The 11,517-nt window shown below is 30.1% G+C and overlaps 1 protein-coding gene across 1 annotated transcript; it reads left to right on the plus strand.

The window, feature by feature from the left end:
- Positions 1-10,109: 10,109 nt before the first annotated feature.
- On the plus strand, positions 10,110-10,871 carry LOC147815175 (uncharacterized). The gene is made up of 2 exons (XM_087156541.1): positions 10,110-10,235; positions 10,290-10,871. Exons 1-2 carry the CDS (start codon positions 10,110-10,112, stop codon positions 10,869-10,871), a joined length of 708 nt encoding a protein of 235 aa, XP_087012667.1.
- Positions 10,872-11,517: the final 646 nt, after the last annotated feature.

Here is an 11,517-nt window from a genome sequence, read left to right on the forward strand (position 1 = left end):
ATATTGACCAAAGCGACTATGCAGTTGTTGACATTCACTAAATCAACTAAGTGTTTTTTGACATTCATCGGTGAAATATGACAACCACCAATTTCCATCTTTCAAAGTAATACAAATTTTGGCAAATACAATTTTGAAAAATATGAGCATTTCATGGAATATTTCTTTATCAAAATCCTGAAAATTTTCTCAGCACATGAAGTCAATAAGAATGTCGATGTTGCGTTTGTCAGAAAAGATTTTATACGACTCTTATCTATTCGGGAGAAAATTATAATATTGCTTAGAATTTTGGTACTTTACATGAACAATTTAAGTTAACCATATTTGTATTTTTCATTAGTTTTCAATTAAAAAAATCTGGAGTTTCTATTTTTTTAAAAAAAAAAACTGATTTCAGGGTTGTGTTTTAAACAAGATTTTCATATGTTGAATAATGTAATCTTTTAGTTTTTGAATTTAGTATAAATGCAAGTAACTCTTTTATTACTAATCAGGAAGTTTTTTAGCAACTTTCCAAGTGCTTTCTTACCCAAAAGTATGAGGTGTTCTAACAAGTAATCTTGTGTGCGTTATATTTCTCAAAACCGGAGTACGCCACATTCGGGATATTTAAGCGAGAGAGAAATAAAAACAGTTTCAAAATTTAACGAAACGCGTGAGAAGAATTCAGAATTAAAAACAGCTTGCTTGCAAGGTAAGACTTTTAAATTTTTCAATATACCACATTTTTACCCAAAGATCATGCACGCTTTGATGCTTTTAAGTCTAATTTGGCCATTTTTTGCCATAATTTTAGTCTAATTACTGTTGCCAAGATAATAAATACAGTATTAAATGATCTAGATGAGGTAAACTGACTGATACAGCCTCGGACGGAAACAGGCTGTAGTGCTTAAAAAGAAGTTATTCTGTAGATTTTTAAATAATTTATTTATTTATTTTCTTTTTCCTGGCTTAAATAGGGCTTTTTGGATCATTGTGCATGATATTTTCTATAATTTACACACTTCATTTTTAGTTCTAAATAATTAGGTAACAACCTCCACATAATTTTAAAGACATTCCTTCTTTCAAACTCTTCGTTAGTGTAAAAACAAAATAAATATTAAGGTTTATTATAAAAGAAATGTTTTCTTCTTCATATTTATAAAAAAATAAGATGTTTAGAAATGCGTACTTAAAACTTATGGAAACTTTAAATATACTTGCTTATGAAAAATAAATAAAGAAAAAACTTTTTAAAAGTTATTATATTTTGGAGAAAAGATCCTGAAAAAATACTTCGGAAGAAAAAATACTTTACGAACTAGTCGAAACTAAAAGAAAGACTTATTCTTTTTTATGTTCTGCTTGCATTTGACTTCATGTAATAAACTGAACATCTAAATCCAGTTTAATTCTTTCTTTGCAAACAATACGGATTTTTGTTTGAAAAAGAAAGATATTTTTACTATGTGACTGGTAATTTTGAACCTCAAAGTACATGTGAAAGAGCTCAAGAAGGAACGTAATTAAATATTCCTGAATTTTAAATTAGTGTGTAAATTGAGCACCTATGAGACACTCACTCTAGTATAAAGTAGAGTACTGAGTTAAGATTTTAAACAAATGTCTTTGTAATGGATGAATGTAATAGTTAAAAGGAAATCGTAACTATAGTTAAAGGGTAGTAAAATATGCTATTTTTAGGTGTCTTATTGTAGCAATACGTTTGTTTAATAATTAAGGAGAAAGAAAAGGAATATTTACTTTGTAAATACTTTTAAAATAAGATGGATGAATTGAAAAAAAAAACACATTTAAAACATAATCAATTTGAATCATTAAATAGTTTTAGCAGTTTACCGATTTTCTTACCTTTCTAGTAAACGATTTTGAACGATTTCTTAATTAACCTTGCTTGCATTACATAACTTTTCTACTTCAAATACTTTTGATTTTAAATTACTTATTTTTACTGAAATACGTAAATAAGTATAAAAGCATAATTATCACTAATATATATATATATATATATATATATATATATATATATATATATATATATATATATATATATATATATATATATTGTATATATATATATATATATATATATATATATATATATATATATATATATATTATATATATATATATATATATATGTATATATATATATATATATATATATATATATATATATATATATATATATATATATATATATATATATATATATATATATATATATATATATATATATATATATATATATATATATATATATATATATATATATATATATATATATATATATATATATATATATATATATATATACAATTTTTTTATATTACTCATTGGGAATACTAATTTGGGGATGTAGTTGTCCTCTGCCACCACGCTCGCGGTTATCATTGAGTAATGAAAGCTATGAGCAAGCGAGCAGCAAATGAAGCTTTTAAAAAGATAAAGAGCAAAAGTGGGTCTGTACTAACAGCAATATTGACAAAAATTATTCCCATTGTTAATTGGATCAATGACTAATTACATTTGCACAGGAAAAAAATCGAGAGGTTAGTGTGAACTGATTCAATCTATTTATTTAATGCAAATTATTACTTTTAAATTTTACGAAGACTCAATCGTGACCTGCGATGGCTCAGAGGATAGAGCGTTCTTCTTCCAATGAGGGGAAAGGGTTTCGAATCCCAGCGATGGCTGGTAGATACGAATTCCACACTCGGCTTGCACCGACTACAGTGCTGACGTAAAATATCCTCTGTGGTAGACGGAAAATGGGTTAGAGTCCCCTTGCGGTAAGACTAACCGTGGGAGGTTTTCGTGGACTTCCAATCCATGCAACTCAAATTCTGGTTAGTTCCCTTAAAAAGTCTTCCACGAAGGCAAATTTCTTCTAATACTTGATCTGGGAGTTCCCTTGTCTTCTGGATTGGTTTCAAAATTACAAGGCTATGCAATTGAGCATTTGAAGCCGTAAACCCGAAAATTGGGTCTGCGGTTCAACGACGGTCATGAAATAAAGTATAAATCCTCAACTGGAGTTGATTTTGTCACAATTTTTGCCTTTTAAATTGGATTCAAAATTACAAAATTAAACTGGAAAATTAAAGAAAATAAGAGGTAAACAAAGAGGAAAAAAATGAAAATCCACTGACAAGACAGCGTATGTAAAAATGATAAAGTATTGAAAGTTTTTTAAGGGTTAAGAATGTCAAATCGCAAAAGCTTTTTTTGCCTTCCTAACAATTTTACTGTGTCTTTTTCTACACGCTGACAGTAAAAAAATTATCTCTTAAAATTTAAACACAAAATTTGTCAAATAATAACTTTCAAATGAATAAAATATTTTATTTACAGCAAATGAAACTATTTTCATTGAAATAGTAAAAACACAATTTGCTAATAGTTAAACACAGTTTGGTAAAATGGGGAAATTAAAAATACAACATATTTTATTTCTTCAATTTCACTCCTTTCAGTAATTCAACGTCTTATTGAATTCTAAAAGCATAGTTATCAGGTTCTTCTGAATTCCATGGAGTACTTATACGCAAGGGTCTTGAAAAGATGCTTAAGTATGTCTTAAAACTAGAAGTGAATTAATGAGAGGACTTCATTTAAAGGATTATTGAATCATCATGGAATCTTTAATGGAATTCTAAAGCGGTGTGTTAAGCATGAGATAAATTTCCTAAATTTTATGCATTTGCGCATGACTGAAATTGCAATGAGGCATCTGTGCAAGTGAATGATTTCTGTGACTAAATGAAGGAGGTATATATTTCTTAAAATATTATTTCGGTTTCTTTATGTGACATTATAATTTTTTTAAATTAATAGTTCAAGAAAAGTTAACTTTTTTCCCCAATACTTCATAATAATTTTAATAAAAACAAAGGAAGGTTGTATGAAAAAGTAGTCTGGTAAAATTACTTTACCATATGGTAATAACATTTCTGGTAAAAAAAAAAACAACTTAAATCTGGTTATAAAAACCCGAGTTTACGGTACTCAATCTATTCATTTGATGATTTTATGATAGCAGGTTCATATGATAGCAGTTTCCGAAAATTCTGGTTTTCCAAATTATAGTTCTTATTAACGCTCAATTGTCTAAAAATTCAAAACTGTAACGTAAATTTAACCAAAAAATTGTTTTTCTACCATGATCTAATGCATCATGATAAAATTTCTGAATTTCGCCATATTTAACAAATTTTATCTTGTATTATAAAAACATACTTTATGGTTAATTTTACCAAAACCATTACCAAAGCGCCTCTGTAGAAATGTCAGAGCTTTTAGGTCATATAGGGCCAGATTCAAAAGATGAATTTTTGCAGTGATTTGGTAGTTTATTAGTTATAAATTATTAGTAGTTATAAATAGTTATTATTTTCTCATTGCGCATTACACTTCACTATATAGTGCAATATTAACGAAATTAAAGAAAAATATAACCAAGACACAAGTTTTTAACGTGTGACCCTTTCGTTAAACGAATTATATCAAATGTTTAATAAAGTTTTTTCACATTAACGTTGGTTCCCAATGAGGCGAAAATGTATTCTAGAAGTTCTTGCAGTGTCTTCTGTTGTGCCGTAGATTTAGGATGCATATATGCATTATTTCTTAAAATGAAATTAATTTGTCAGTCAGACATACTTATAGCACAGACAGAATATCAATGCGAATTTTCACAAAACTGATGTGAACAAATTGGAAGAAAATTATTTTATAAAATTGAGACATTTTTGTAAATCATATGAGAATATAAATATCTTTATTACAAAAGTAAAACATGCTGTATTTTATAACAGTTGATATAAGTATTTGTAAAATCAATCCGACAACAAGTTTGAAATTACTTGATAAATAATCAACCACAATTAATTTTTTTTTATAAGTAAAGAGGATTGAAACTTACTTAATATTAAATTGGCTGTGACAAATTGGTCAGTTCAATCCAACATGAAAAACTCCGATTTCATGTAAATAAACCGTCATCTGAGCAGCCCTATTGAGACTACTTTGAAATTGCTTAATTGTTCACCTTTAAACTTCTAATGATGGTACAAGTTACAGGTTATAGGTATATAGTTTGTTATAGGTTAAAACATGTCTTACTATCATTTCACACAAGAGCTTAGTTAAATAGTTCCAAAAACACAACCTTCTTCACCAACGAGTGACTTAAATTTCAAGATCAATTTAAATTAGAACGAAGCACAAGTGGGCAGAAGTTAAATGCTTTAAAACTATTTGAAATAATTGATATATAGTTACAAATTGAAATAAAATTATCCTTATTGCTCAACTAAAAACATGCTTACATTTTGTAACGGATAACTTATTTTTTTTCCGTAGATGCAATCAATTGTAAACAAATATAATGTAAGTATGCAAAAATAGACAATAGACGAAAAATTTTATGAATCAAGTGAATACGCGTGATCATGGTGTAAGTATTTTACACTATTGGTGTTAAGATACAGATTTTAAAATATATAAAAACGCTTAACTGTTAACTTGAAATAAATTGTTCTTCATACATTTTTTGGGTTATTCAACATCGCAATCAGAAAGAATTACACCACTATTTCTTAAAGTGCGTCTAATACTATTTATATAAGTCATTTATAAATGCTAAAAAATATAAAAATGTAAATTAGTTTATTTTGAGAACTATATGTTTAAATTGAATGCAAATTGCACGCTAAAATTTTAACTGAAGTTACCTAATTAAATTTTGCTGTATTAGCATATTTCGTAACACATTCAGAAGTTACATTTATCATATTAGACTAAGTCTTTTGAGTAATTAGATGAGTAAATGATTGTAAAATGAGTAATTACTAAATGTTCATAGTTTATTATTTGAAGTCAGTTGTAAACAAAAATATTTCACTTACAATTTTTCAGTCAACTGATTGATTAATGGCATTGAATGAGTTTTGTAACTTAATTACTCAATTGTATGTAGCAATATTATTTTGAATAAAACATTTTTCTACAATAAAGATATATGCGTGTAATAAATTTAAATGTAAAAACTCTTAATATCTTTTATAGATCCTTATTTTGTACAGTCTCTTTCAAATTTTGTCACTATTTTCTTTTACTTTTAGAGTCAAATGATCAATTTTTCAAGAACAACTCTCAGAAAAAAAAAAATTTCCGTATTTCAAATCCCCAGCTATACTATTTTCCAATGTTTACAAAAAAAATCAAAATATTTGTTTTAAAAAATCAATTCAACATTTTTGATGTAAAATGAAAATTTAATACGGATGAGAAAACTAAAACTTCTGACTTTAAAAAGTGGCTATAGTTTAAGTTCAGAAAATCCAATATATTTCGACTAAGTAAAATTTATAGAAAACTTATCTGATATTGTTTGAATTATCGAATAGGTTTTTATCCCAATATTGTTCCTAAAAGTTTCCAGAATCATATATTGTAGGAAAATATTACTGCTTTTATTTGAGGATGAATTTAGTATAAGAATTAAGACATTTTTAAGCAATCACAAAATTTATTTATTCGTAACTTGTGATTTTATTTTGGTTTGGCAGAATTTAAAATATTACTTTTAAAATAATCGTAATAATATTTGATTGCTTTTAAATATTTTTTTTCGATGTTTTACAACAAAAATATATTAATTATTTTTGCTTGATTTTCACACAATTCTTAAGCTTTCGTATTTCTGTTCTCAGAATCAAAAATGAAGGGCATATCTATATGATTCGAATGCTATATTAGCCCGGATCAAATATTGATATTTCTTCTGCTGTCTACAACCTCCTCTTAACTCAAAATTTGATCAAGAGTTAAAAGTTTATCTGCAATCAAAAGATACATATAAAACGCAAAAATTTCCATCTAACGTCGAAAGCGTCTTCGAAAGTCAAGATCACGTCAAAATAACATCATATCATAACATCATAACGTGGCATCATATCATTTATATTGGAGGCTTGAATCAAAAACTGAAAGTTGTTTGGAAGTATTAGAATGATTTAACCGTTATAAATATCGAACGGAAACAAACTATTCAAAGAATTTATTTCCTTACAACTATTACTCAAAATGTTTTTTGATACAAATAAGACAGATTAAGAAAAGTTGTAAAAAAAACATGCTACGTCAAGTTTTTCAGATAAATGTGAATGAAGGTCGCATAAAGCATACGTGAAATTTTTCTGAAAAGAAAAAAAAGAGGTTAGCTAAAACTAGCTTTCTGTAATGTTTATTATAATAACAATCAAAAAATAAATTTTTTATTCTGAATAAATTTAGATTATCAATACAAACTCTTCAGAAAAGAATGCTTAACAAGATCATGATTTCAAATCTTAAGACCTCATTAATTTCCCTTTTTTTCCACTAAAACTTGCCCTAATTTGAATTAAAAGTTAACCTAGTTTTTTCTTATTTTCATTCCACATGTTTGAACTACACTTCAGTCAAGTACAATAATACTGTAATGTGAAATACAACGCGAGGAATATTTGACGATAATGTCCCTGACATAAATCAATTTAATATTTTCCTGATGGAAGATAAATGAACATTTTGATATAGTTGCGTAAAATCACTTTCTATGATTACCATATCGGAATACTGAAAATTATCCATTGGTGTCAAAGTTTTACTAAAACCCTATATTTAGTTATAGATTTACATGCATAATACTATGGTAATCTAAACTATAACGATAGAATAAATATTCTTTTAATAATTTAAAATAAAGCAATATATTTTTACGATTGTCGTCTGAGCAATGTAAGAGTGTTTAAGCCTCAATATTGTCTAATTTTACTGACACCTTAATTTACTGAAACCGTATATTTGGTCATAGATTTATATGCATCATGCGATCCAAAGTATAACTATAGAATAAATATCATTTTGATGATTAAAAACAAGGCAATGTTTTTATGTTGTCGTCTGAACAATGTTGGAATGTTTAAACCCCAATATTGTCTAATTTTACTGACACCTTAATTTACTGAAACAGTATATTTGGTTATAGATTTACATGCATCATGCGATCCAAAGTATAACTATAGAATAAATATCATTTTGATGATTAAAAACAAGGCAATATTTTTATGTTGTCCTCTGAACAACATCCTCTGAACAATTCTTATTTTATTTATTACATATTTATATACTTTTAGTGAATTCTATCATTTAATAACAATCATTTCATAACAACAATATTTGTTGTTAAAAATGCATATAACATTCAAATTTGAAGCAATAAAATAATCTTTGCAACCGTGCATTTATCGACGAAATAAAGTTAGGCGGTGATACCCGACATTCATGTGAGGGGGGCTACCCGAAATCCAATTTTTTTGTAAATTTGTGATTAATCGAACAATTTTCCACATATAAACTTCTTTCTTTGTGCAAATTAAACTTAAGACTACATACTTTAATGCTGTATGTATAGAAAAAATTATTTTTTTAGTATTAAAATGAAGTTTAATCGAAACATTCAACCAATTTTTCTTAATTTCATGACTACTGTATTCAACATATTTTCAAAACTATTGTTTACCATGTTACCAGCTGAATAAATACTTGAAACTTTGAAAATAATCTTTTTTTAATATAACAATTAATGTCCTGTTGCCCATTGACTTGAAAAAATATTCTATACAAATGAAATTGACAGAGGGCGGGGCTACCCGACTCTCCCCTAATTATGAAATAGTATTTGAAAAAAACATCTATCATACCATATTGATTCAAACAATTTACAACTGGACACCTGCAAGTGATCCAGTAGTAAATGTAGTAGTAATCTACCTACACAATCTACCTACAATGATCTAGTAGTAATCGTCGTAAGTAGATTGTGAGATTTGTCGATTCAGAAATTAATCAGGTTTGGCACATACACGTGACGTTGCTCATAGGTATCCATTTAAATCAGATTTAAACCACATGGTTTGACATAATCACTTCAATTCTTCTCAATTTGAAAATGTCCAATTCCTTTATTCTTAGAAATTTAACACATGATATTTGAGATAGATACACATAAATGATTATGGGCAGTCGAGAGCATATTTCAATAATGTTGAAGCTGACCTTTCTTCGATGTACCCTTTCTAAGAAACTACTTATGATATCGCTTTTAAATTTTTTTGGAGATATTTAAGGTTATATCAGTTGTAGGCCGTTTTAGCGTCATCAGGAATACTTTTTAAGTTATGAAAGTTTTTGATAAAACTTTTTAAAAATTAAAGGTTTTCAATTCATAATTTTTTAAACACTTTTCTTCCAATGATATGTATTGACAGTTATCACAATGCAAACATGTATATGTAAATATTCTGTGAAAAAAAAGCTTAAGCAATATCTTGTTTTAATGCTGAGAAAAGGTACATGGGTTCAGTTCTAGCATCATTGGTATACATACTGTAGAGGCTGTTGGTTGCGTCAGCTCAGATTGCATGAAAAACTGAGGAAGAAGGATCGAGGATTGGAACGAAGACCGAAGGTTGGAGGACGAACCGAAATAGTTCCTGCGCGGAGGAATACCGGCGGAGGAGCATCAACCGGCGGCCAAGGCAGGGAGTGAAAAGGCTGAAGTCCAGTATTTAAGCAGATGACAGTTTGCCTTCGAGAGAGGTTGTTGTGCAGCGTCCGAGACTTCGTCCCGATATCCCAATTCTTCCCGGTGACGCCCACCTGCAGAATGCGATATTTACAATCAAAAGTTTAAGTTTTTAATTGTTCTTTTAATAACAACTTTTAATGTTTTTAAAGAATAACTTGTTAATTGGAGTTTGTGAAGTTTCGTAGATGGTTTGTTATCTTTCAATATTAAAGAGGATGTTTCTTAGCCATATTGTTTCATTTTTGAAAGTCTTACATTCCCATCACCGAAGCATATACAATTGGTGACCTGTAAACGAATACGCATATTTCTGTTTCTGTAAACTGCTTTTGAGAAATTCTACAAGTTGATGGATTACGGGGAAATGCTGGTACGTTTCAAGTTTTAGAGTTTTTTTGGAAAGCCGTGAGTACAAATTACTTCTATTGTTGGACTTATAAATTTTGGATTAATGCGAAAAATGCCCGAATCTACTGAAGCTGCTGATCAACAAATTGCTCGTGTCACTGTAAAGCCGCCACCTTTTTGGAGAGCTAATCCAGAATTGTGGCTCAGACAAATTGAAAGTCAGTTCACTCTTGCGGGAGTAAGTACAGAATCAACGAAATTCCACCATGTAGTTGCTGCTCTACAACCGTAGGAACTGGCGATTATCAGCGACATCGTTATCAGTCCACCTGTGGATAAGCCTTTCGCCGCACTTAAGAAAAGATTGTGCTCTCAATATGCTGAATCTGAAGCTCAACGCTTAAGGGATTTGATTTCGGGGGTGCAACTTGGCGACCGCCGTCCTTCAAGACTGCTTCTGGAGATGCGGAATAAAGCCGGAGCGAGAATTAACGATGAAATTCTTAAATCTTTATTTTTGCAGAGATTGCCTACTAACGTTCAACAGATTTTGGCGATTTCCAACAATAACCTGGACAAGCTGGCAGAGATGGCGGATGGTATCATGGCTACAACAACTAACGCACAGTCAGTCAGCGTAGTTGCTGATTCGACGGATCAGACGGATTTACGGTCTTTATTGACAGAGATCACAGCTCGTCTCGCACGGTTGGAAGCCCGTACAAGTGACCGGTCGAGAAGTACTAGTCAGAAACGCTCTAGAAGCCGAAGCCGACAGTCTGCAAATTCACAGTATTGCTGGTATCATAAAATATTTAAACAACGAGCCACAAAATGCCGACCTCCATGTTCGTTCCTGTCGGAAAACTGCTGAGGCCGTCATCTAGTCATAAGGATGACGGCGAAGCGATGATTCAGCGACTTTATCTGACGGACAAGTCTACATCCTCACGTTATCTCATCGATACGGGAGCTGACGTCTCTGTGATACCTTGTGCTGCTTATGCATCCAGTGACCATTCCTCTCAGATGAAGTTGTTCGCCGCAAACGGTACGACCATTCCAACGTTTGGCCAACGCCTGTTGAAATTAGACCTCGGACTCAGAAGAGAGTTCAACTGGCCTTTTATCATCGCTGCCGTGCCTCATCCAATTATCGGAGCTGACTTCTTACGCAATTTTGGGTTATTAATAGACGTCAAAAATGCTACAGTAATTGATCCTTTGACCAAGTTGCAAACAAGAGGTACCCGGTATACTGGGAATGCTTCAGCAGTAAGGGTAATATTAGAGAACTCCAAATTCCACAATTTGTTGTCTGAATTTCCTGCTCTGATTAGATCAGGTGTCACGCCAAGAAAAGTTAAGCATGGAGTAGAACATTGGATACAGACAAAAGGACCTCCTGTTTTTTCGAAACCTCGACGTTTATCGCCAGATAAGTTGAAGGCAGCAAAACAAGAGTTTGAATTTCTGGTAGCATCAGGGGTTTGTCAGCCTTCCAAAAGCTGTTGGGCAAG

The sequence above is a fragment of the Parasteatoda tepidariorum genome, chromosome 2 (genome assembly GCF_982258835.1).
Source record: "Parasteatoda tepidariorum strain Cologne lab strain chromosome 2, Ptep-v5.0, whole genome shotgun sequence".
Taxonomy (NCBI): Eukaryota; Metazoa; Arthropoda; class Arachnida; order Araneae; family Theridiidae; genus Parasteatoda; species Parasteatoda tepidariorum.

Coding starts and splice junctions, on each gene's coding strand:
- LOC147815175 (XM_087156541.1), top strand. CDS start 10,110: ATGCCCGAATCTACTGAAGCTGCTGATCAACAAATTGCTCGTGTCACT. Junction 10,236..10,289: donor GTCAGTTCACTCTTGCGGGA/GTAAGTACAGAA, acceptor CTACAACCGTAG/GAACTGGCGATTATCAGCGA.